The following is a 24,692-nucleotide window of genomic DNA, read 5'->3' as shown; positions in this document are numbered from 1 at the left end:
TATCATTATTCCAGATTCTAGAATTATGACGTTAGATGTCGTTAAAATCAATACATCAATGCAAAAGCGCATGTTGTTTACATTTCGTTGAAGAAAATTGAAATCAAAAATTTGTTATTATAAATTCAAAATTCATTATAAATAAATTAATTGATCATATATATATATATATTTAATCATCATTTTCAAATTGGTAAGTTATGAATAAAATGTTTATTGTCATTTTTTTTCATGAGGTTCATTCATCAGAAGGTGATCATTTGGTTCTTTTAGCAACATTCCATAAATCGAAACATTTCAGAGGTATTTATAAATGTTATCACAAAAATCCGATTCATATTTCAATTTGATATATTTTTTTTCAGTTTATTCAATGAATTTCAAAAAATGGACCCACAAATTTCTATACATATCATTGATCTTTTAAATAAGTTGAAAAATTATTATGAAAAAAATCCCAAGAAGAAAAATGCCTTTCAACGATCTGTGACAATATTATCATTTGTTTCTAGTTTTCATCAACAAATTCAAAAATTGACAATCAATCATGAAGTATTGTTTCCATTTGAAGAAAATGATTATGAAAATGCTGTCATTGAAATGAAAAAAACTTATCTAAATGACAAACAAAAACTCGGTGAATTTGCTCCCGTTCATATTGATTTGAGTTTTGTGTTTAGTAAAGAAATTATTAAATATTCATCAGATTGTCAATTTATGTTGAATATCATTCTGGACAAATCATTGCCCGATACATTACCATCTATCACTGTCACATCAATGCTTCCAGCCAATAAATGTCGTATTGATCGATTGAATCGAATTTTCGAGCTGTTTTGTGAAAAATATCATGAAAATCATGATTTTTTATTCAATCTAATGTTTCATATGAATCTATTCGTAAAATATCTATTTCAAATTAACGCTGATGATATGATTTTTCGTTTAAACGAAACAGCCAAGTTAATTTTGGAACTAGTAACAAAGCCCATTGATCCATTGCCTAAAGATGACTATTATTGGAGTATGCAACAAATTCTTGAAAAGGAACGTCCATTAAATGAACAAATAATAAATGATGAATTGAAAAAAATCAACAACGATAAAATGGTGGCTGTAGAATTAGATGAAAACACTATACGATCTGCCATTGGTGATTCTTCCATTGTTCCTCCACTGAAATCAACTGAATTTGATTATACTGTCTATTCGGGCAAAACGATGATGTCTTGTCGTAAAAATGCAGAAATAGATCTAATACCGATGAACAGTAGATATTTTTTCTATAAATTCGGAGACCTTCTTTTCCACTCCGTATTTTACGAACATATTGGATATGATAAAAAGCAAGGTGAACAATATCGATATTCACAATTTGAATATGATTTTAGTTTGTTAGCCCGTCGTCTTCGTGATCTTTATCCAGAATTTCAGTCAAACATGGAATACATTCTTAAAAAAATTCAAGAAATAATCGAAGATAAAATCTACAATATAATTAATCGAAAAAGATTTTTTAGCGATTATCATCATATTGAATCAAAATGGTTAAAATCGGACAAATCCACAGAGGAAAAAGTTATGCCCACAAAATTGTCAATTAGGATTGCAAAAGAAAATTTACCCAAAAAAGAACAAAATATGGCTTCCCTTGGTCAAATTTGTTGGCTTGAGTGTTTTTTAGATGATTCGATTTGCATTGAAGATAGTAAAATATCAAGAATTGTAATTTCAATGGTGGAATCACTCAACTTGTTACATGAAAACAATATGTTTTATGGTCATTTTGATCGAGAGAAAATTTACATTGGACAACATGGCGATCTAAAACTTTATGATGCATTCTTAGAAACATTTATTACGAACTTGATTCCAATCATTGTACGTTCGTTAATCGGTGATCATGAGCGTGGAATCAGAAAAATAGATCTCGATGAATTTTGTGAAAATTTTCATATGTCTCACATATATGCAAATGAAATTTTCAACTTTGGTGCTTTTGTACTGGCAATCCATACTGATTTCGATATAAATCCATTGCCACCAACTATTGACCATGATATTGACAATGAAAATAAGATCAGATCGAAAAAAAATTTAAAGCTTATACCTATGACAAGAGATCCAGATTTTAAATCTTTGCTCAATTTAATTTTACTCTGTATGGCTTCTGATCATAACAAACGACCAACAATCAAAGGTCTTTTCATGAATGATTATATTAAAAAATGTATAAAGGAAGAATTCATTATTCCCAATGTTAATCGAAAAAATAATCAAAATTTGAATCCTTTTTTGTCGATTGATATTGATCAAGCAGCTACTTCACGGCTTAAATCTGAGTTCATTGTTCATGAATCCATCGGTCAAGGTAATATTATTTTAATCTATCAATGTTTAATAATATCTCTTTTTTTCTGCTCTATTTTTTCCCACATTAGGAGGTTTTGGTTTTGTCTTGCGGGCTTTGAATAAACTTGATGATTCAACTTATGCTATAAAAATAGTAAAATTTCGTGAAAATCAAGCCAAACATGTAATGAACGAAGTACATCATCTTTCTCGATTAAATCATCCAAATGTAGTACGATATTATTCATCGTGGATAGATGATACTAAATTCGAAGATTTTGAAAATGATTTAAACTTGTCTTGTTTGGATGATCAATCCGATGATTCGATTATAACAATTGATTCGCCATCAAATAAAATGATTCCTAAGAAAGTTCTATGTATCCAGATGGAACTATGCTCATCAACAACTTTAAACAATTTGATCAAATCTAATAAGATTCAAAAAGAAACAAATTTACGATCAAAAATCTTTAAACAAATTTGTGATGCTATTCAATATATACATTGTCTGGGAATCGTGCATCGTGATCTCAAACCATCCAACATTTTTTTCGATGGCGAATATAATGTAAAAGTTGGTGATTTTGGACTCGCTAAACTTGATTTGGTCCCTGTCAGCACTAACAATGAAAAATCTACGCCACAACAATGTTCACGTAATTCATCGTCATATAATTTAGGCACATATTTATACATGGCTCCAGAATCTCGTAACTTAGGTGCTTATAAACCAGATTTTAAAATAGACATTTTTGCACTTGGTCTGATCTATTTTGAAATGTGTTATTTCATGAAGACAGATTCTGAACGTATTCGACTTTTAAACAAATTTCAAAATCGAACATGTGAAATTCTGAAAACTGTAGTGAAAAATATCGATCCAAATGATTGGAATCTAATTAAATTAATGACATCGTTTGATCCGATCAAACGACCTACTGCTAAAGAATTGATTGAAATAATGCAAGATTTAAAGTTTTTAATGACATCGATCACGAATAAGAATTATTCCGTATTGGATAACCTCGATTCTACACGATATCGAGAATTAATATCGAAAATCTTCGAATCGAATAATAGAACTCAAGAAGATATAGTTTATGATTTTAGAGCTAATATTAATCCACGCAATGTTTGGTCAGAAGACGAATTCAATTATAAACTTGTGTTCCTGAATTTTGCCAAATGGACACTTGAATTGCATTCATTGTTATTTGGTGCTGTTCAAATGCCAATACCAATTGTAATGGCGAAAAATTTTTTGCAAAATCAACCCGGTGACCGAAGTGTTTCTTTAATTGATCGAAAAGGAACACACATTGTTTTGCCTGATCATCATCGTGGTATTTTGGCTCGTTATTTGGCTTCCAATCCTCACATAACATTATTGCGTCGTTTTTGTATTGAAAAAAGTTTCGTTCGTGATATTCAATCTGTCAATTGTTTCTCTCATTGCAATGAATCAACTTTAGATTTAATATTTCCTGACACTTGTCAATCTTCATGGATTTTACCTTATGTTGAAATTATTGGATTTGCTCTGCAAATATTGCCCACCTTTTTGCCAAAATTTAGTCATCATTCATCAAGAAATTCTTGTTCCATAAAGCCTTACGTTGATATCGTTGTATCGAAAGATTTGGTTTTGAAATACGACCATTCATCATATAAATTTCAAATTCATCTCACTAATCTAAACATTTTTTCCATGATATTTGAGCAAATGGAATTGCCACAAGATAATTTTACCTCATTGATTCATCTATTATCACATTCTCATGATTTACGTGCTAATAAGACAGAATTCACAATTGGTATCAATACTATGTTTCCGCAGATCAATTCAAGCCAATCGGAAATTCTTTTTGATTTGTTCAATCTATGTGAAACCAGTGCCATAAATTTATACAACAAAATTCGCCTTATCTTTATTAAATATTCGATTGGTGATGAGAGTTCTTTATCAACATTGGAAAATCGAGTGAAACCACATATTATCGAAATGGAAACTATTCAACTTCTTTCTCGTACTTATTTTTGTGATAAAATTGATATGGAATTTAATGATTTGTTTGAATTCAAATTCAGTTTGTTATATTTATCATCTGATTCTTATTATTATAACAACATTGTTATTAATATATTGTTGGCAAGCGATGGTCAATCTTCGAAATTGATTTCAACTGGTGGACAATATGATAATCTAATTAATAGTTTTCGATTACATATGAAGATGCAAAATATGAAACGTTTATATGCAGTTGGAATTTCTATCAAATTTGATCTACTAATTGAATGTATGAAGCTTTCTATTCTTTCACAATTGAATACTCCATTCGATTTTGATCATTCATATAATCAAATGCTCAATTATCGATTACAGAAAATTGTTGCAAATTCATGCACTGGATCTCGTTTCAGTATAACTGATATCATTGTGATTCCATATATTGTCCAATCTAATCAGACCAACTCAAACGAATTGAAATATCCATTAGATAAAGTTTGTAAATTCATTCATAAACTTCGTAATGATGGTTATTCTACGTCAGTTGTGGCTCATACAATTGTAATGAATTTTGATGAAAAAATGGTTGCCAAATCCAATTATTTCTCTGACATTTATGAAAATGCCAAATATCAGGCCATCCAATTGATTGTTGTTATGCAGATTAATGATGATGGATCGGAAATTATTTATTGGCTAAACAAAATCGAAAACCGACTTATTATAGGTAGAAATGTTTTCCAAATCAAATGCCTAACGTTGGAGTCAACTATTGGCAAAATATCTGAACTATTAACCTACGATCAAATCTCGGCTGAGCGATATGTTGGAATATCGGAAAAACCATCACAAAAACAAACTAATCAAAGTATTACAACGAATAAAACTTCACGAAATATCCAACAAACATATCTGTCGTCTCAACCGGAATCAATAGCTGATGATCGACGTCGTCATAACATTTTGCATACAGAATTACAAAAAATATCTTCAAATCTATCATTAGCTTCACAAATTGAATTCATAACAAACGGAACTGATAGACGCCGTCATTGGACCAGTTTGAATGCCGAAATTCAAAAGCTTGGAACGATACTGAATTTGTCCAATCCAAATCTGAAAATTTTGGCTGTTGAATTTCCCTTCAGTACAGTGAAAAAAATTGCCAAACTTATCGATATCGATAACTTAAATAGCCGAACAGTCGATGTAATCATGAATCAGAATATTATTAATATTAAACAATCGCTTAAAGAATCGTATCGTTTGTTTAGTGATTCAATCGATAAAACAATCAAAGCAATTTGTAATTTTTTCTCAAAAAATACATCTCGTTCCGGTGGTGGTGGTGGTGGTGGCAATAATATGAATGGAGCAATCATAATTCTAATCACTTTCAGCGATCGTTATCAATATCAATTGATTAACTCGAATTGAAATTTGAGGAAATTTTTTGTTCATTTTTTTTTGGTTGCCTTGAATTCTTTTATTTCGAATTTTTTTTCTTTTTAGTCATTTGATTTGCAATGTTTCTTCTACATAATAATATTAATGATAATACAATACATACATATACCACTACTATTATAACCATTTTGAAATTTTTTTTCTTTTCAAAAACAATGATATTTATTACAAATGATAGACACACCCACACACACACACATTTTGAGCTTTAATAATTGTGACATATTTGATTTTTTTTTGGTATTAAAATTCTTTTATTTTAAGAAAAAAATAAATCGATTAATTTTTTGATTTGATTGAATAAAGTTGACACGAATTTTTTTTTTTTTTGAATATTAAACATTTAAAGATGTGTCGCCTATCCCTTTGCACAGTCCAGGTTTAAACTTGACGTTTGTTTTTTTTATTTTTTAAAAATTTCTGCTCAGCAATGATGAAATTGAGAAAGAATGATTTGAACTTGAAACTAATATAGCGTTTAATTTTCTGTCTGTGGTCGGTTGTTTTTTTTCTCTCTCGATATATCATATATATTGGCATGAAGCATAGGATTTTCTTATCATTTCAATTCACCACAACTTGTCAACTTCATTTAATTTCAATATTTATGTTTTTTTTTTTAATTTCATTCGAGTAACAATTCAATAATAATATCATCATCATCAATATATAATTACCAAAATGGCAACATATATACCATCATCAATCAATCGAACACCGGCTAGATTAAATCGTACAATAATGAAAAATGCAACACCGAATCCATCACGTTCGTTGGTGAAATTTAATCGAACAACAATAGCAACACCTTCATTATCACGTGATGAATCGCAAACATTGTTGAATTTTTCGCTTGAAGATGCATTCGATTATATTGAATCTTATATAGTTGATTCCGGAATCGATTTTAATGTTTATCAATTTAGTCAACGTCCAGTATTTGTGACATTTGTACGATTAGTTACAGCTTGTTTTGTTTCTATCGGTGATAAATCAATGAATTTTAATCAACGAACTAAAATGGAAGATGTTTGGAAAAAATTGAATTCACAATTTGAAAGTTTATCGCTAAACATTCGAATTCATCTTCATGATTTGAAATTAATGTCACATAATGAAACATCTACAAATAAAGTGATTAAAGCATTTGCATATCTTCTCAAAAATCGTTTGAGTTTAATATTGAATTCATTAAAAGAATTGAAACCATTACGTCAAAACGACATCATTGATACAAAGTAAGTTGATCATTTTTTAACAAAAATTGTTTTTACTATTTATTTGGTTCAAGAACTATATTTAGGATTGATCCTGATTTTACTATGGAATTTCCCGAATTAGAATTACTGAAACTGTCAAATCGAACTAATATTGACTTTAAATCGCTCACGTTAATTGATGAAAACATCATTAAAGATTTACAAACAATTGATAATGAACTGAAAAATATTGATCAATCTACGTATAAATTTGAATCTGATATTATTAAAATGAACGATGAAATCAAATTACTTGAAGATGAATTAAAAGAACTTGATGAACGGAAAATTATTGAAGAAAAATTTACTGAATTGATCCAAAAACATAGTAAAGATTTGAAAAATTTAAAAATCAACTTTCATACTTTACCATTGATGAAAAATTTGGAAATTCTTCAGAAAAAACGTAATGAATTTTCAACAAATAATGGTTCGAATGATCGATTTGATGATCTTATAAGATTTATCGAACAATTTGAGGTAGATCAAATTGAATTATTTGAAATTTCATTTTTATTCTATTTGAAATCATTATAGAATGATGCAATGGCCAATATTGATGAAAATATGGAACCAATCACCAATATCATTGAACAACTCGATAAATCAATTAATGAAAAAATGAATATGGAATCAGCAAAACATCAATCGATTGAAAAAGAATCACAGCAAAATAATTCAAATAAAACTGATGAAATTGGTGAAATTAATGAAAATCAAGTTGTTGATGATCAGCGGAAAAAGACCCGATCAAAGACACAGGAAACAAAAACAAAACGACCAAGGCAAAAGGACCAGAAGAAAAAAGATGAAAATCAAGTTGTTGAAGAACCAAGAATGACGCGATCGAGAGCACGACAAATCATGACAGAACAATCACCAAAACAACCAAAACAGATGCCATCGAAACGAGGAAAAAAGAATTGATCTATTTTTTATTTTATTTTCAACTTTGTTTTACTAGCTCATCACTGTTATCTATTTTATTGTTTTATCTTGATTGTAAATTTTAAGTTTGTTGGTTTTTTTTCAATTTTCATTTCATAAATTATTCATGAGTAACAACAACGGTGTTGATTTTTTTTTTAAAAACTTTTTTTTCAAAATTCAAACACATGGAATAAAGAACTGTTATTTATTCATTTAACATTTGGGAACAAATGAGAGAAAAAGATGGAAATAATAATAATAAATGAGATTTAAAATTGATTAGATCAAAGATCAGCACCATCATCATTAATTTAAAAAGCAGCACATTTACGATCACCAATCGTAGTGATTATTGAACGGTTATTGTTCCAATGGTTTGTTTGATTGATTGATTGATATAAAGAAAAATCGAAAGAAACGACGACATCATTCGATTAGATTAAAAATGATCGAATTCAATTGGATCGATCGATTTCAATATTATAATTAATATATAATATAATAAATTAACACAGACAATAGAGACAAAGAGCGAATAAGAGAAAGAAAAAGAAAATCAAATCAAATCCATGAAAATCATGTAAAAAATAAAATGTGTAATAGGCTTATGCGTGGGTGTGTGTGTTTTTGTTTGTGTATGTGTATCCATATCAGTCTTAAAAGCATAAAAAATAAAAGAAAATTTGTACTTGTATTTCTATCTCTTTGTGTGGTGGTAAATAATAATTGTTTGATTTGATAATCAACGGATAGAATTCAGAATTCAGTTTAAAAACAATAAAATTGAAATATTTTTGCCGTCATGTAGAGGAAAAAAAATGAATAAAATTTTTGATGAGAAAAAAAATTTTAAAAGAAAATCTTGAATCATGCAAACACAAATTCTATTGAAATATTAGTGTAATGATTTCATTTTTTGTTTTGTTTTGTTTCATGTTGTTGAATGGAAAGGAATCTTGATCTTGTTAGTGATGTGTACTTTTTGTATATCATATCAACGATAATCAATTCATGATAATATAGTGATGATGATAATTATGATGATGACCTAAAGAATTGATGTATGAATCGAGAAAAGGAAACAAGAGCCAAATTTGAATTTTTTTTGTGAATATTTTCATCTTGTTTATATTATTAGAAACCATTAGCAGCAGCAGCAGCTTCTGAGTCCTGTTGTTGTTGTTCGGTTTGTGAATGATGATTAATAACATTACCATTTGTTTTAGAAATGGAATATGTCAATAAATTATCATCATAATGTCCATTTGTATGGCCATTGGTTTTTGTATTATTATTATCACTATTATTATTATTATTATTATTACTGCCATTTGGGATTGGTTTCAATGATGATGTTGTTGTTTCAAGGCTTGAATCCGATGATTGTGTTTGACCATGACCATGTTGTGATTCAATCGATGATTCTGTCGCCGATGTTGAATCATCATTTTCATTATTTTTATTATTGATTGGACTTTTGCTTCCAGAATCATCTTTACGTGTTCGTCCTTTTAGAATCTCATGAATTCTCTATGGTTTTTAGTGGTATGAAAAAGAAATGAAAATTATATTCAATTCATCAACAATATTCAATCAACAATTATTACCGATTTATGTTTCATCCGTTCCATTTCATGTTGTTTAAGCATTTCATTTTGTCTTTCTTCAATTTTTTCTGATGTTAATATTGTATTTGTTGTTGATAATATTGTGGCTGTTGTGCCATACCAGCCGGTGATGTAGAATGCATCAACGATGAATCAAACGATGTTGTCATAATATTAGGCTGTAATAGATTTTTATCAATGGCACCACCGGTTTGAATCACCGAATCATGACAAGTTTTCATTGATGGTGATTCTTCTTCATGGAAAAAAATAGATCAAACGAGAAAATGATTAAATGAATAGATATTTTTGCCAAAGTACTAACCTTTGATTGACATTTGTTTGACTGATTGTTCCAATTCAGAAATCGATCGATCTGTATTGGATGAAATATCAATCAACAATGATTGTGGTTCATCACCATCGATTTTTGGTCCTTGTTGTTGAACCATTGTCGTTGTTGTATCAATAGAAGTGTCTTGATCTAATGAAGACGAATCACTTGAAGACGACGACGACGATGATGACGATGAAGACGAAGTTGATGATGATATATTGGTTTCTTCTTTTGATTTATTATCAACAGATTTTTCTGGTATAATAACCGCGGGAACTACTGAAGCTGCCTGATTTGGTAGTTGTTGTTGTTGTTGTTTTTCTGCAGCAATTTCATCAGCCAACGATCGATTTTCAATGCTTGGTGACGATTGTGGACTTGATGTTGCTGCTGATGATATAATCGTCGATCGTGGACGACGTGTTACAACAGCCGGTTTATTGCTGCCACTATGTGCATCCATTTTAGTTTTATCATCATTCGAATCACTTTTTCCATCGGTGGCTGTCATATCATTTGATGATTTTGTCATTGATTTTGTTAATTGATTCAATTTTTGTTCCTGCATCTTTCGATATTGAGCACGCTTTTCAGCTAATTGTTTTTTATATTCAGCCAATTTATCATCATTTTCGTCTTTCGATTCATTACCGCCACTTGTCAATGGAGATTCAAATACAGGCGACGAAGAATCTATGTAAAACAAAAATGATTTAAAATTTTCAACTTTTCAACAACAAAAAAAAATCCATATTTAACATACCTAATTTCATCGTGTCAATTTGTTGACTTAGAGGACGTGGTTTCTTATTTGATCGTGTCGTTGCTGATGCTGAATCTTTACCTGCCGATGACGATCCTTTTGATGTACTTTTAGCACTACCACTCAAATTCGACGATGATGATGATGTGGTAAATGTTTTCGGTGGTGGCGTTGGTTTTGAACTGCTACCAGCTGAAGTTGTTGATCTATTATTTGTCGAAGTGGGAGTTGTTGATCTAGCACCACCACTTTCGGAAGCTTTACCTTTGACAAATGAAGTTGACATTGGAACTAAAATGAATGAATTCAATAAATTAATTAAATGAATTATTAACTACCTCTAGGTTGGACACGTTTTCTTGGTTGTGCCAATTGATCAAGCCGATTCATGCTATAGGATTTTTTGGGCCGACTACCTAAAGCACTACTGCCGCCCGTAACACCTGTCATTGGATGTTTTGATTGAAAAGATTTTGTCGATGTCATCGAACATGTCATGATGCTATTCTCTTTACGGAATCCTCCCCACGATGTTCCAGATGATGATGGTGAACCATATTCACGGAATAAATATTTTTGTTTTGCCGGAATTAATTCCGGATCATGACGTCGTGCAGCACGCATAAATGAACTTGCACTAAACAATGGTGCCTGTAATGATTGTTGTTGTTTGGCCATAATGACCGGTTCTATTGTAGCTACTGGTTGTGTTGGCTGCATTGGAGCGAGACAATGAGGCGTCATATCGACAGCTGCTACAGTAGCCGTAACTCGTTTCGAGTGATAATTACTATCATCTTTTGCATACATTGCTGACGAATCTTTTTGTGTGATTCCATGGCCACCACTAGATGTCGTAGCCATAGTCGTTGATGATGATAATTCGAATGAAGGTCCAGATGGAAATATTTCAGATTTAGGCCTTGCCGGTAATGGTGTAACTAATGGACGTGTAAGATCAATATTTCTTGGTTGTGTACTACCAAATGCTACTGATGAATTTGTACTATGTCCAGGTATAAATGGCTGTTCATTAAAACCACCACCACCACGTGTGGATGAACCAAATGAAGCTGATGTAGTCATACGAGTTGGTATAAAATCATTTCCACCACCACCACCATGTATAATATTTCTCATTGAACTTTGTTCTAATTGACGTTGTGCTCTTTCCTATATTATTTAATTTAATCATAATCAATTTTATAATTACAAAAATGAATTTCAAAATACAGTAATACTACGCTACGCAAGGGTTACGTTTCAAAAAAAAAAAAAAAAATTTGGGCGCAAAGCGAAACAATCTACGGTTTTTTAGCAAGAATTTTCGCATTAAATTGGAAAAAATATCGCTAATCGAGGCGTTAAGCATGATATATAAATGTACATACTCTACGGGCATCATCAATCTGTGCACGACGTTCAGCAGCACTTTGTAATCGTTGATTTACATTCGATCGATTCTAATTATAATAATAATAAAATGATGATGATGATGATGATAAAATTGTTTAATATTTCCACATTATTAATTTATTAAACTTTAAAAAAAATAAATAAAACTACAACAAACCTCCATGTTTGTAGCTAATCGAAAACGTTGATTCGACTGTTGTATTTGTTGCTGTTGTTGTTGTTGTTGTTGAAAACGTGTTGATAGATTTTCTATATGATGAAAACAAAAACGAAAAAAAAAAAATTTTTTGAATTCAAATCTATAGAAAACGACAAACACACAATTGATGATTGTATGTCATGGGAATCTATTTGAAAATTTGTTTGTGCATCCAGTGAACAGAAACAGAAATAAAAATAAAAATCAACAACAATAATAACCATAATAATAATCATCATAAAAAAATAACAAAAGAAAATTCAAGCAAAGCTAAAGCAAAGCAAACACAAAAAAAACTAAAAACTAAAAAAAAAACAAAATTAAAATGATGTCATCATCGAAAAAAAAATCAGGAAGAAAAAACCAAAGAGAGAAAAAAAAATATTGAATAAAATCAACACAGGAAAATAAAAGCGAAAATGATTGATCTCGACACACACACAACCCGGACGCTAACCCGAACATGATGATGAATTACGAAGATTTGATTGTGGATGACATTTTGCCATTTGAACCGTCGTCATCGTCGCCGTCGTTGTTGATGATGATGGTGGTGTTGTTGGCTGACTAATTCGTACCTGTTTAACATTATTATTAGAATCAAGTGATTGTTTTCGACGTAAATTCGATCGCATTTGTACAACAATATTTGGTTTTCGTTTAATAGGTTTTACATTAATAGCTAAATCTTCGATTGTAACATCACTTTGGCTATCATCATTAACTGAATATGGTAGACTATCTGTACCAGCATATGATCCACAAGATGATGATATTGGATGTGTATCCATATCTTTATTCGAGTTTACATTTGAACGACTCATACGAAACATGTCCATGAATTTACTATGATCAAATTGTTGCTGTTGCTGCTGAGGCTGCTGTTGCTGTGTTTCATTAACATTTATCAAACATTCTTTTTGTTGTTGATTATTCCATTCCAAATAATCCAAATAAAATGGACTGATTGGATCCAATTTTTTATCCACTTCTAAACTGGTAACAAAACATCGTTCATTTGATTTATTTGGAATTTTTGATGATTTCATCATTGATTGTTTACCACCACCAACATTTGATGATGATGATGATGTTGACGCAATCGGATATGAACGTAAACTTTGCTGAAAGGATTTCATATCAGTAGGCTGTAATGCTGATGATGATGATGATGGTGAATATCGTGGCATCATCATCGTCATTTTTGTTTTTGAATTTTGTTGTTGTTGCTGATTCTGCGCAGGTTTTGGTGACATTTGTCTATGATGATGAGCAGCAGCAGCAGCAGCAATAACAGAAGGTGAAATTATTGTAGGTGCATTACGCCATAATGGTGCCGGTGAAATAATACCACCATCATCAACATCATCACAATTGTGATTATTATTAACTCGACGACAAACATTAGATTCGGTTGTTTGATTTGTAGGGCTATAAATTATATTGTAACGATTCTCATTCATTGTTTGTTTGTTTGTTTACTACAACAATCAACAATTTTTTTTTCAGTGGAAATTTTTTTTTAAATTGATTGATTTTGAACAAATTATATTCAAGTTTAAGCAAATATAAAGATTGATAAAGCATCGAAAAGAAAAAGGAAGACAGAATACAGGAAGAAAAAAAAGAGAGAGAGAAAGAGAGAGAAATTTAGTTTCTTTTTATCGGTTAATATTAAATAAATATATTGGGAAAACAAAATAAGCAAGATAAGCAAGTGATTGATTGATTAATTGATTGATTAAATGCAAATCAATAATAAAAGCAATATAATTGACGCACAAGCACAAAAACAAACAAAATGCTAAATCTGTAAAAGTTGATGGAAATTTTTTTTCCGTTTCATTAACGTTTCATTAATTGAATAAACAACAATAGCAACAACCAAAAAAAAAAAAAAAAAAAAACACGTGGCAACGCGTGTTTTTCATTTCATTTAACCATAAAAATCAATTATTTAAACACACACAAAAAAAAGAGCGAAAGTTGTCGTTGTTGTTGTTGAAAAAAATTAAAAGTATGAATATAAAAAATGAAAATAATCATAATTACCTTTAACGTTGTGTGATGTAAAAAGTGATTTGAATTTTTGAAAAAAAAAATTTAATTTGAATGTTGATGATGATGATCAGTCACTAAATCAGTCAGTCAATGTTAATGTGTGTATGTGTGGGTGTGATGATGATGATAATGATAATGATAATGGTAATGCGGTCAAATAGTAACTTTCATCACCATCACACGAGCATCAGCAGCATAAACATCACCTTTATGGGAATTTTCACTATATTTTTTTTTCTTGTCGTCATTCACTATTATTATATCACATGTTTATCCGATTATTTATCGGTTAAACAAGATAACAATAGGTGTGTGTGTGTGTGTGTGTGTGCGACAAAATGGTCAAAATCAAATGACTATATGGAAAAAAAATGTAAAGAAAAAAAAATTTAAATCCAAATCAGTAATATAACGATATACAACGACGTTGATGAAAATAATGTTCAAATTTGGAAGAAAAAAAAACGTTTTCCACATACACAAACACAAACACACTGGGAGAAAATGAATATTTAAATGAAAAGAAGAAGAAGTAGAAGAAAAAAAATAATTCAGAAATTCAGGTCATCAACAACAACAAATTTATGTCCAAATTGGATTTAGAATTTTTTTTTTTTAGTCAAAGAAAATGAAAATGCATCATGATCCAGGAAAAATGATGATGAAGATGATGAAGATGATGATGACTAGTCAGTGTATGGATTATAGTGGTCGTGTCTCCCTGTGGCTGCTGCTGGTTTCATCAAATATTCAATATTATAATATGACCATGATAAAATGAAAATCTAATGAAATAAAAAAAAGAAACAAAAAAAGTTGCAAATTCAATATATTTTTCATCAATAAATCAAACGCGTGCAATTAATAAATTATTAAATCATGATGATCATAATCATCGTCGTCATCATTGTAAATATTTTTTTTTTTTGATGAAATAACGAAAGTAAAAAATAAAAACAAAAAAAAAATATCAACGGTCATCATTTGAATATCTATATATATTCGGGTCAAACACACACACACACACACACATACTTGGAAATGGCAAAACATTATCATTTGACTATCCATCCATCTATCTATCTATCTATCTATCTGTATATGGCTATTCTTGATATTCAAAAAAATCATCTTCTTCATCATCATCATCAACATGTCATGTTGTTAATTTTTTTTTCATATAAATATCATGTATATTTTTATATGGAAAAAAAATCATCATCATCATCAACGAATATTACAGAGAACAACAACAACAACGGAAAAAAACAATCGATAAACAGGCTAGAAACAAACTATTTGACGATTTGAATCCATATATACCATTCAAATGTGAATGGTAAAAGAGTTGATAGAATACCATTATCGATTAAGCAAAGCAAAGCAAAGAAAAAAAAGATGAAATAAAATAATGGAATTTCATAATCATCAGAAAAAAAAACTTGATAGAAATAAAAACATATATATATAAACACACACACAGAGAGAGAGAAAGATCAGGCAAATCAATAATGATTGAACATCAATTTTTTTTTTTTTTGATTTCTACAACATTTTCTGAACAACAACAACAGCAACAACAACAATAATAAAACACATCAGAAATGAAAAAAAAAGAACTAATAGCAGCCACAACAACAACAACAACAACAACAACAAGTAGTAGTATGAAAAGAATTGTATTGAATTGATGATGATGACGAAAATAGATTCAATATATACTTCGAAGTCTCTTGTTTGTCTGTTGTTATCGTTCGTTTGTAATATTTTTTTTTTTGTCTTTGATGACTATGCGAGATTTTTTTTCTGAATGAATCCCGTTATTATTATCAATAGCCATATAAAAAACAGCAACAACAACAAAAAAAAGGATGACACACACACTCACACACAGATTACATATATATATATGAAAATGAAATTGTTTCGAAAATTCATAAACAAAACAAAATGACAATGTAAGACAACAACAACAACAACAGAATGGTTGTATATATTATATACATATGATTTGTGATGATATGTTATATTTCATTATGATGATGATGATGATGATGATGAGAAACCTAGAAACAAACCGTATGTTTTTGTTGTTGTTGTTGTATGTGAGTGTATAACAGTGATATAATAATGATGATGATGATGATACAGTTTTTATTACCACCAACATTATTATTATTATTATCATTATGTGAAAAAGAAAACTAGATCACCGTCATCATCATCATCATCTTAAATTGCATTTTTTTTTATATTTCATATCAGGGTATTTATAAGAAAAAAAAATACTTGAGCAAATCTTTCATTTTCTCAAATTATATTGATTGTTGATGATGGTCGAAAAGAAAAAAAAAATAGAAATTTGATTTTGACCATTATTGTGTCATTAATTTTTGTTGTTTTTTTTTTTTGGTTTTGGTTTTGACTTTCAATATTGATTTGATTTTTTTTTCTTTATTTTTCGTCATTGTTTCATCATTAATGTGTCTGTGTGCTGATGTCTAGAATGATGATGATGATGATGATGATGGTACTAACGACAACAACAACAACAACAACAGGTAGCATTCAAACATCAGCAAAAAAAAATTATACCTGTATAATGGCCTTAAAAATGTGGCCATACATCATTCATGATGATGATGATGATGATAATGATTGTTGTCGTTGTTGTTGTTTAGTAGGTTAACATCGATCGACAACATGAACAGAACGAAAAAAAAATAATGCATATAAATCTTCATCACTACCGATTCATCTACCATCAATCATCAATTCAAAACACACAATTTTATATAGACATAAATAAATTATTATTATTATTATTCAGGTAGCGTTAAAATAGACGAAAAAAAACGAATTCTGTGATTCAAAATAATAAAAAAATAATATGATGATGATGATGAAGGTTAAATCAAATTGTTTATTATCATCTATATATATATATATATATGACCTGATTGATTGAAATTAATCGATTCGTTTCGAATCATTGATTATCAATTATATATATATTCAATTCAATTCAATTGATAATGATGATGAATGAAAATCAAATCATTCATTCATTTGTTTTCCTCTTAAACCGGATAATGATGATGATGATGATGATGATAAAATTGCCAAAAATGAACTAGCAAAAAAAAAAAAAAAAAACAGAAATGAAATCAATCGATTCTGTCTATGGTTTTACATTTCAAAATCAATCAATCACGATGAGAGTGAATGAAGGAAAAGAAAAAAAAATCACCTGTTCACATACACACACACCCATACACAAAAAAAAACATAAAATAAAATTCCATCAACCCATTATGGTCATCAAAAATCAAAAAATCAAAAATCAAACAAAAAAAAATCCAACATCACCTGGCAGATAACAACATTTGTTGATTATTAAAACACTAAATTAAAACTGAATAAAAAATGGGGCGTATATAACCATCATTAATTACTAGTTTTATGTATGAAATAATAATAATAAAAAAATTTGTAATTCAAATCACTCAAAGAGTATAAAAAAAGGGGTGCCCACCATTTTACAAACAAACAAATAAACAAAACACAATAACACCTTGGATCATCATCATCATCATCGGATACCTGGTGATTATGATTTAGATTTTCTGTTTTCTTTTTGAGAAAGAAAATTTTCATTCAATTTTTTTCTTCTTTTTTTATCAGAATAAAAAAAAAATGGTCATCATCATCATCGTCATTAAATTATTAACACACACACACACACACACACAAAAAACATTTTCATTTCATTACAACAATTCAAATTTCGAGGTCATTTTTTCATCATCTTTTTCTTGTTTCGTTGTAATGTCTATATTGCATATGTATGAAAAATTTTTTTTTATATACAAATGATGATGATGAACCACCGCTTTTATAATGATGATGATTATTATTAAATGCAACATACACACACACACAAACAGTGTACACATTCATTCAATTTTTTTTTTGATTATTGAAAATCGATTTTCTCAATGACCATCTCTTTCTCTGTCTGTTTAGCTGTGTCTTTGTATTAATGTACGGTTAGAGTACAATCATGATGATTGAAACAAAACAAAACAAAAAAACAGAAAAAAACGTATAGAAAACCCTCTTTCGTTTTAACTCATTTTTATATATGCAACATAAAGAATGACAAATAAAAAAAACGCGTGATTCAAACACACACACATATACACACAATTGAATTGGATCCAAATGTTGATACTTTATGTTGTACACGTGTTATATTAATGTAGACTAAACGACGTATGGTGAAAGAAAAACATGACAAAATATATTTTCATTACAAAGTTCACGATAAAACATTCAAAACAAAAAAAAAACAAAAAAAATGAAATGAAATCAATCAAATTAGTGTTTGATGACAATGATGATAAGTGGCTAAGTATCGATTTTTTTTTGTTTATGATTTATATTTGTGCAATCAAAAAAAAAAAAAAATTTGATTGACATTTAAACATCAACCAAAATCTGAATCATCAACTAAAGAACATTGAGAGAGAGAGAAAAAACACTGAAAATTCCACACAACAAATGAACAAACGATGAAATGAAGAAAATTGAGAAAAAAAAACACTCACAAATCATAATTCAATCATCATCATACACACACACGGACACGCAGAATTGATGCACTTGTATTTATTATATATTTGAAATATGAACAAAAAAAACAACAACACAAACGTACACACATTTTCCATGTGGCAGCCGAAAATAAAAAATAAAATTATTACGTTACCTTACGTTTTTTTTTCGTTTGGCAAATCTCAATTGGAAAGAAAAAGAAGAAAAACAAAAACTGTGACTAAGACCAATGACGACGTCGAAATACGACTGCAACTATGATGATTTTGAAGGAGAATAATGAAAGAAAAAACAAAACAAAAAAAAACGATACATACATACACACAGCAATAACGACGTCTACGACGAATGAATTTGTTGCTGTGTACAGTGTACACACACACACACACGCACACCACACATGTGTTTGAATTATTTGTAAACAAATATGAATTGTATACATCCAATATATATACATTGAAATATTCGTAGTAGTAGTTGTATCAAAAAATAGTAGTGGTAATAATAATGATGAAAATAACAAAAGTAGCAGTCATATTATTAGTAGTTGTTTTGTATTGAATGTATCGAAAAAATTTACTTAAAAAAACAAAAAATTTTGTGGTTTTCATTTTTTCATCATCATTTTTTTTTTTGGATATTCAGAACAAAACAAAACAAAAAAAAATGATTTCCGTTCTCTCCAATCTCATTCAAGATCTTTTTCTCTTTCATCAGAAATAATCAGAAAAAAAATGAAAAGAAAATCCAGAACAATTTTTTTTCGATAATAAAAAAAAAAAATTGGTGGACACGCCAAATTGGATAACGAAAAAAATTTTTGTTCATTTTTTAACACCATCATCATCATTTTTTTAAAACAAGTTGTTATTGTTTTTTTTTTTGGATTTATAATTCATATATCAAATCAATGTAAATTGTATCCGCCGTGTGTGTGTGTGTGTGTTGTTTAAAAATAAAATGGACACTTTGTTTTGAATGATCCTTGAATGATGATGATGATAACGGTGGTTTTAGTATAGTAATAATAATCGAAATGGATGAATAAACAAAGAACAATGGATTTAGTGATTTGCGTGAAAAAAAAATCATTAATCGCTATGTTGGTGGCCATCTATCTATCCATTTGAATTATTTCTTTCATATATAAATCGTATCCAAGCAAAAAAAAAATGTTTGCTTCAAATGAATTGAATTTAGATTTAGATTTAGATCTACATCTACATATGATGATGATAATATACGATAAATTATGGATTGAATAAACAAAATTGAAATTATATAGTCCATATGAATAAAACAAAAAAAAAACACACACACACACAAGCAATACCAGGTGAACAATGTGTGAAAGTGTTTGATATTCAAAATTTCTACATACACACACACACACACACACACACACACACACACACACACACACACACACACAGACACCATTTTTATCCACCAGCACCACCACCACCATTATCATCATCATATCAAATCTTGCAATCAGATCGATCTAATTTTTTTTTTAGTTCAGAGATCAATTTCTCTTTGTTTAAAGAATTGGTGTGATTTTTTTATTTTTTTTTTACATTCAAAATCAAAATTTTGAATCAATTCAAGATTGGTGTTTTTTGTTTTGATTTTATAAGAAAAATAAAAATAAAATTATCAGATCAGAATGAATGCAGCCAATATTTTATAAGTAGGGGAAAAAAATGAAAATAAAAAATATACAGACACACACACACACGCTCACACTTAAAATTGGCAACAAATTGGGCCAATCATCATCATCATCATCATAATTTTTATATAAATAAAATATATACGAAAATCTGCCAAAATACCTGGATAGATGGATCATCATCGTCAAAACTTTCTTCAAAACAACTATTTACAATCATTATTAATGATATAATGTGGCAATCTAATTTCAACCGTTCATCATCATCAACATAATCATTTTGAAATTCGAGCACATCAGCTTGCTTTCATCTATCCATTACTTATATGATAATCAGGTCGATATATATAAAGAAAAAAATGTAATGTGGTCATCATCATCATCATAATAAAGATTCACATCCTAATTTTTATTCAACAATTAAATAATTAAGGTTTAGCTGTTGAATTTTTTTTTTTGGTTCCAAAATCAAGTTTCTCTTATTGATACAGAAAAAAATCAAAACATTCAAACATCATCAATAATAATGATCATTAACATTTGAAATGAAATAAAAATTTTAAAACAACGAAAAGCTGAATTTTTTTTTTGGATAAACGAAAACTAAAAAAAAAAAAAATTATTCCAAACAATCGATAGATGAAATCATCAATCAATTGTTTGGAAATTTATTTCTAAACCAAAAAAAAAAAAAACTACGACGACGACAACAACAGCAACAACAACTTAATGATGTATATATACAGGCAGATGGATATATAATTAACGAATCAAATTTTTTTTTGTTTTTTTTTTTTTTTTGATCATCCAATGTCATTCTCAGACACTTGATTCATCTATTCAAATCTAGCAATGAAATTGGATAGCCGTAAGCGAAACGCATAAACAGAAACACACACACAAACACAAATACAGAGAGATAGAGATCAAACTGATACCGAAAGAAAAAAAAGAACCGGAAAAAAACATAAATAAATAAATAAATACCGAACAGGTAAATGAAAATAAATGTTTAAAATATTCAAGTCAGTTATAAACATCTTTGGGGATAAAGTGGTTTTTTTTCTTTTTTTTTCTCCACAAAATAATGATGACAACGACGACAACAACATGAAATGAAATAAAATAAAAATCGGTCTACACTGATAAAAATACAACACACACATGCACACAAAAAAAACTACTTTATTTGGAAAGAAAAAAAAACAAAACAAAACAGAAAAAGATAAGAAAAAATAAAATTTGAAAAAAAATCAAATCAAATCAATCGATTGCAAAATCATTTGTCTTGTTTTTTTTGTTTGATACAAGTTTCATTCATTCATTCTTTCGCACAGCCACATTTGATTATGGCATGGATTTTTTTTTTTTGGCTGAATTTTTGATGAATTTATTTATTGACCAGGTGAATTGAATGGAAATGGAAAATGATAATAATGAAAAAAAATATCTGATCGGTTATTGATAAAATTGATTAAAATATTGATATGCATGTGTGTAAGTGTGTGTGTGTGCGGTGTGTGAAATTAGAACAAACGGACCGGATCAGATTTGGAAACAAAAAAATCAATCGGATCAGATTTCATGCGAATTTAGTTATCAGGAAAAAAAAGTATTAGAAGAAATCTTGATGATGAGAAATAGAAAAGCAAAAAAAAAATTTTTATCTGTTCAAATGAATGAATTTGAATGATACGAGATTATTATCATTCATTCATTCATTCATCATCATTATTATTATATACACGGAGATTAGAAATGATATGATATGATATATGATAATGAAAGAGAAAAAAAACAACCAATAGGAAATCATAGGCATAAAATTTCAATCTTACCAATCAATCGATATCAATGTAGAATTTCGTCAAAAAAAATCAATCAATCAATGATTTGAAAAGAAAAGAATATCAAATCGAAAAAAAAACGTACACACAAAAACACAAAGTGAAAAAAAACGATGACGACGACGACAACAACAACAACAATAATAAATCTCACATTGAAAATGGAATTGAGCAGAATCCTGAATATCATTGAAATGAGCTAAATTTGGATACCATTTTTATAACACACACACACACACACACACACACACACACACACACAGAGAGAGAGATACACTAAAAAGAAAAAAAAAACCATCGACCGATTGACGAACCAAGCACAAATATATCGGATTGAATATATACGGATATACATTATATAACGACGTATATTATATAATACACACACCACATGAACTAGCTATTTATGATGAACAGAAGACACTGCGGTAATTTTTTTTTTTTTTTTTGATTTGCCGCATTCGCAATAAAATCAGTCAACGACGACATCAAAACAAACGAAAAAAAAAAAAAAAATACTAACCGGTAAATGCGTGTGTTTGTCTGTGTGACTGAACAAACCAAAGACGACAACGCCTGATATGATGTGAATTATATAACTTTGAAAATAGAAAACTTTTTTTTTTGATTTGATCGTTTTTTTTTCATTTTCTAAAACTGACTTTTCATTTAAAACAGGCGCTATAGTCGCGTCTAACATGAAATTATACTGGCAAAAAAAACAACAACAAAAAATTACCGTATTCGTTCCCAATCATCAATTTACCCCTCAAAAAAACAAGAAAATACAGACAGACACACACACACACAGTCAATTTGTTTTTGTTTGCCCAAACAAGAAGAAGAAGTAGAAGAAGACAAGAAAGAAAGAAAGAAAAAAAAGAAAACAAAATCAAAAACGGAACGGAATTTTTCAAAAAAAAAACCGGAAATTATAAAATAATATTGATGAGGGGAAAAAACAATTTGATTTTTTTTTGTTTTTTCCCGTTGTGAAAGTTGATCAACATTTTTTTGTTGTTGTTGTTGTTTGGATGAGAGAAACAAGAATAGATAGATTTTTTTTTTTGCTGTTTTTCCATTGAATATATTTAGGTTTCAATGATGATGATATGAATAATAAAAAACAACCGGTCATTGTATATATATATTTGTGTATGAGAGAACAAGAGAGAGAGAGAGAGAGAGAGAGAGAGAGAGAGAGAGAGAGAGATTAAGATCAAAGGATTGTTGTTGTTGTTGCCCTTCCTATGCACAAAGTTCAATGTCTACAGAAATTTTTGTTTTTTTTATATATGTAGAAAAAAAAAATGGAAATTTGAATTTCCGTTAACAGCAAATGACAAAGAGATGTAATGATGATGATGATGATGGTTGCGAATATCGATTGCAACCATTTATCATCATCATCATCATATGTTTATTACGGTTATATTTTTGTACAAAAAAAAAACTATTTCGCAATGATAAATTGTCTCAAGTACAATAAATGGACAGATTTCTGTCTCTCGCTCTGATGAAAAACAAATGGAATGGAATAATAATGAAAGCAAAAAAACAAAAATTCGATAACTTACCCAAAATGTTCGTTCCATAAAGTGAAAATCATTCGATTCGGATTTTTAAAATCCAAAAATATTGCAGGATGATCTGGTGATGATGATGATGATCTGGTTCACACTTTCAACATGATTTTTTTTTAATATTTTCATTTAGCCTGAAGTAAAAAAAAAATTTTTGATTTTTTTTTCGCTTGAAAGAAAGCAGAAGCTACTGTTGTTGTTGATGAAAAATTTTTTTCAATTTTGTCTTTTTAGATGTTTTTCTGATTTCTGATGCACGATGTGTGTTTGTGTGTGTGTTTATGTGTTTGTGTGTGTGTGTGTGTATGAGAGTGTGGATACGGATTTATTACTCGCCTAAATCGTTTGCTTGATCGTATATGACTGTAGTGGTGGTGGTGGTGGTGTTGATGGTGGTTGTTCAAGGGTGTTGTAAGCAAAACTTTTTTTTTTTTTTTTTTTCTACTTTTGTTAATGGTTAACTTTCATCAGTTGTTGAAAGTTTAAATAAATGATGATGATGAACGATACATTGGGAATTTTTATTTTTCTGCCTAATGGGTGGTATTTGAACCAACTAATGTGTATA

General features: G+C 29.1%; 3 protein-coding genes across 8 annotated transcripts; 2 read left to right on the top strand and 1 right to left on the bottom strand.

Annotated features, from left to right (window-relative positions):
- The first annotated feature begins 78 nt into the window (after window positions 1-78).
- Window positions 79-6,123, top strand: LOC124499848 (uncharacterized). Its single transcript, XM_047063827.2, has 4 exons — window positions 79-193; window positions 250-303; window positions 366-2,371; window positions 2,442-6,123. The coding sequence occupies exons 3-4, from the start codon at window positions 388-390 to the stop codon at window positions 5,798-5,800; spliced, it is 5,343 nt and encodes a 1,780-aa protein (XP_046919783.1). The 5' UTR covers window positions 79-193; window positions 250-303; window positions 366-387; the 3' UTR covers window positions 5,801-6,123.
- On the top strand, window positions 6,025-8,236 carry LOC124492781 (uncharacterized). Of its 2 annotated transcripts, none has more exons than XM_047055778.2 (3): window positions 6,025-7,068; window positions 7,134-7,569; window positions 7,627-8,236. In XM_047055778.2, exons 1-3 carry the CDS (start codon window positions 6,512-6,514, stop codon window positions 8,014-8,016), a joined length of 1,383 nt encoding a protein of 460 aa, XP_046911734.2. In that variant the 5' UTR covers window positions 6,025-6,511; the 3' UTR covers window positions 8,017-8,236. The 2 variants fall into 2 exon arrangements, with proteins under 2 accessions (XP_046911734.2, XP_046911732.2); XM_047055776.2 differs by having other exon boundaries at window positions 6,387-7,068; window positions 7,122-7,569.
- Window positions 8,206-24,491, bottom strand: LOC124499854 (uncharacterized). 5 transcript variants are annotated; one of them, XM_075731578.1, is made up of 10 exons: window positions 24,119-24,491; window positions 14,394-15,187; window positions 12,799-13,822; window positions 12,300-12,391; window positions 12,118-12,189; window positions 11,065-11,899; window positions 10,727-11,017; window positions 9,952-10,656; window positions 9,627-9,882; window positions 8,206-9,549 (listed from the first exon to the last, which is right to left on the bottom strand). In XM_075731578.1, the coding sequence occupies exons 3-9, from the start codon at window positions 13,802-13,804 to the stop codon at window positions 9,701-9,703; spliced, it is 3,183 nt and encodes a 1,060-aa protein (XP_075587693.1). In that variant the 5' UTR covers window positions 13,805-13,822; window positions 14,394-15,187; window positions 24,119-24,491; the 3' UTR covers window positions 8,206-9,549; window positions 9,627-9,700. The 5 variants fall into 5 exon arrangements, with proteins under 5 accessions (XP_075587693.1, XP_075587694.1, XP_075587695.1 ...); XM_075731579.1 differs by having other exon boundaries at window positions 9,627-9,879; XM_075731580.1 differs by having other exon boundaries at window positions 10,727-10,990.
- Window positions 24,492-24,692: the final 201 nt, after the last annotated feature.

This window comes from Dermatophagoides farinae, chromosome 5 (genome assembly GCF_024713945.1).
Source record: "Dermatophagoides farinae isolate YC_2012a chromosome 5, ASM2471394v1, whole genome shotgun sequence".
Taxonomy (NCBI): Eukaryota; Metazoa; Arthropoda; class Arachnida; order Sarcoptiformes; family Pyroglyphidae; genus Dermatophagoides; species Dermatophagoides farinae.
This window is presented reverse-complemented; position numbering and strand designations above follow the sequence as displayed.

What these genes read in the sequence shown, in the direction of transcription:
- LOC124499848 (XM_047063827.2), top strand. Translation starts at nt 388, where the DNA reads ATGGACCCACAAATTTCTATACATATCATTGATCTTTTAAATAAGTTG. An exon ending in TCATGAATCCATCGGTCAAG is followed by an intron (nt 2,372 to 2,441) that starts GTAATATTATTT and finishes TTCCCACATTAG; the next exon opens with GAGGTTTTGGTTTTGTCTTG.
- LOC124492781 (XM_047055776.2), top strand. Translation starts at nt 6,512, where the DNA reads ATGGCAACATATATACCATCATCAATCAATCGAACACCGGCTAGATTA. An exon ending in AACGACATCATTGATACAAA is followed by an intron (nt 7,069 to 7,121) that starts GTAAGTTGATCA and finishes ATTTGGTTCAAG; the next exon opens with AACTATATTTAGGATTGATC. An exon ending in GATTTATCGAACAATTTGAG is followed by an intron (nt 7,570 to 7,626) that starts GTAGATCAAATT and finishes AAATCATTATAG; the next exon opens with AATGATGCAATGGCCAATAT.
- LOC124499854 (XM_075731578.1), bottom strand. Translation starts at nt 13,804, where the DNA reads ATGAATGAGAATCGTTACAATATAATTTATAGCCCTACAAATCAAACA. An exon ending in GATTAGCTACAAACATGGAG is followed by an intron (nt 12,190 to 12,299) that starts GTTTGTTGTAGT and finishes TATTATAATTAG; the next exon opens with AATCGATCGAATGTAAATCA. An exon ending in AATTGACACGATGAAATTAG is followed by an intron (nt 10,657 to 10,726) that starts GTATGTTAAATA and finishes TGTTTTACATAG; the next exon opens with ATTCTTCGTCGCCTGTATTT.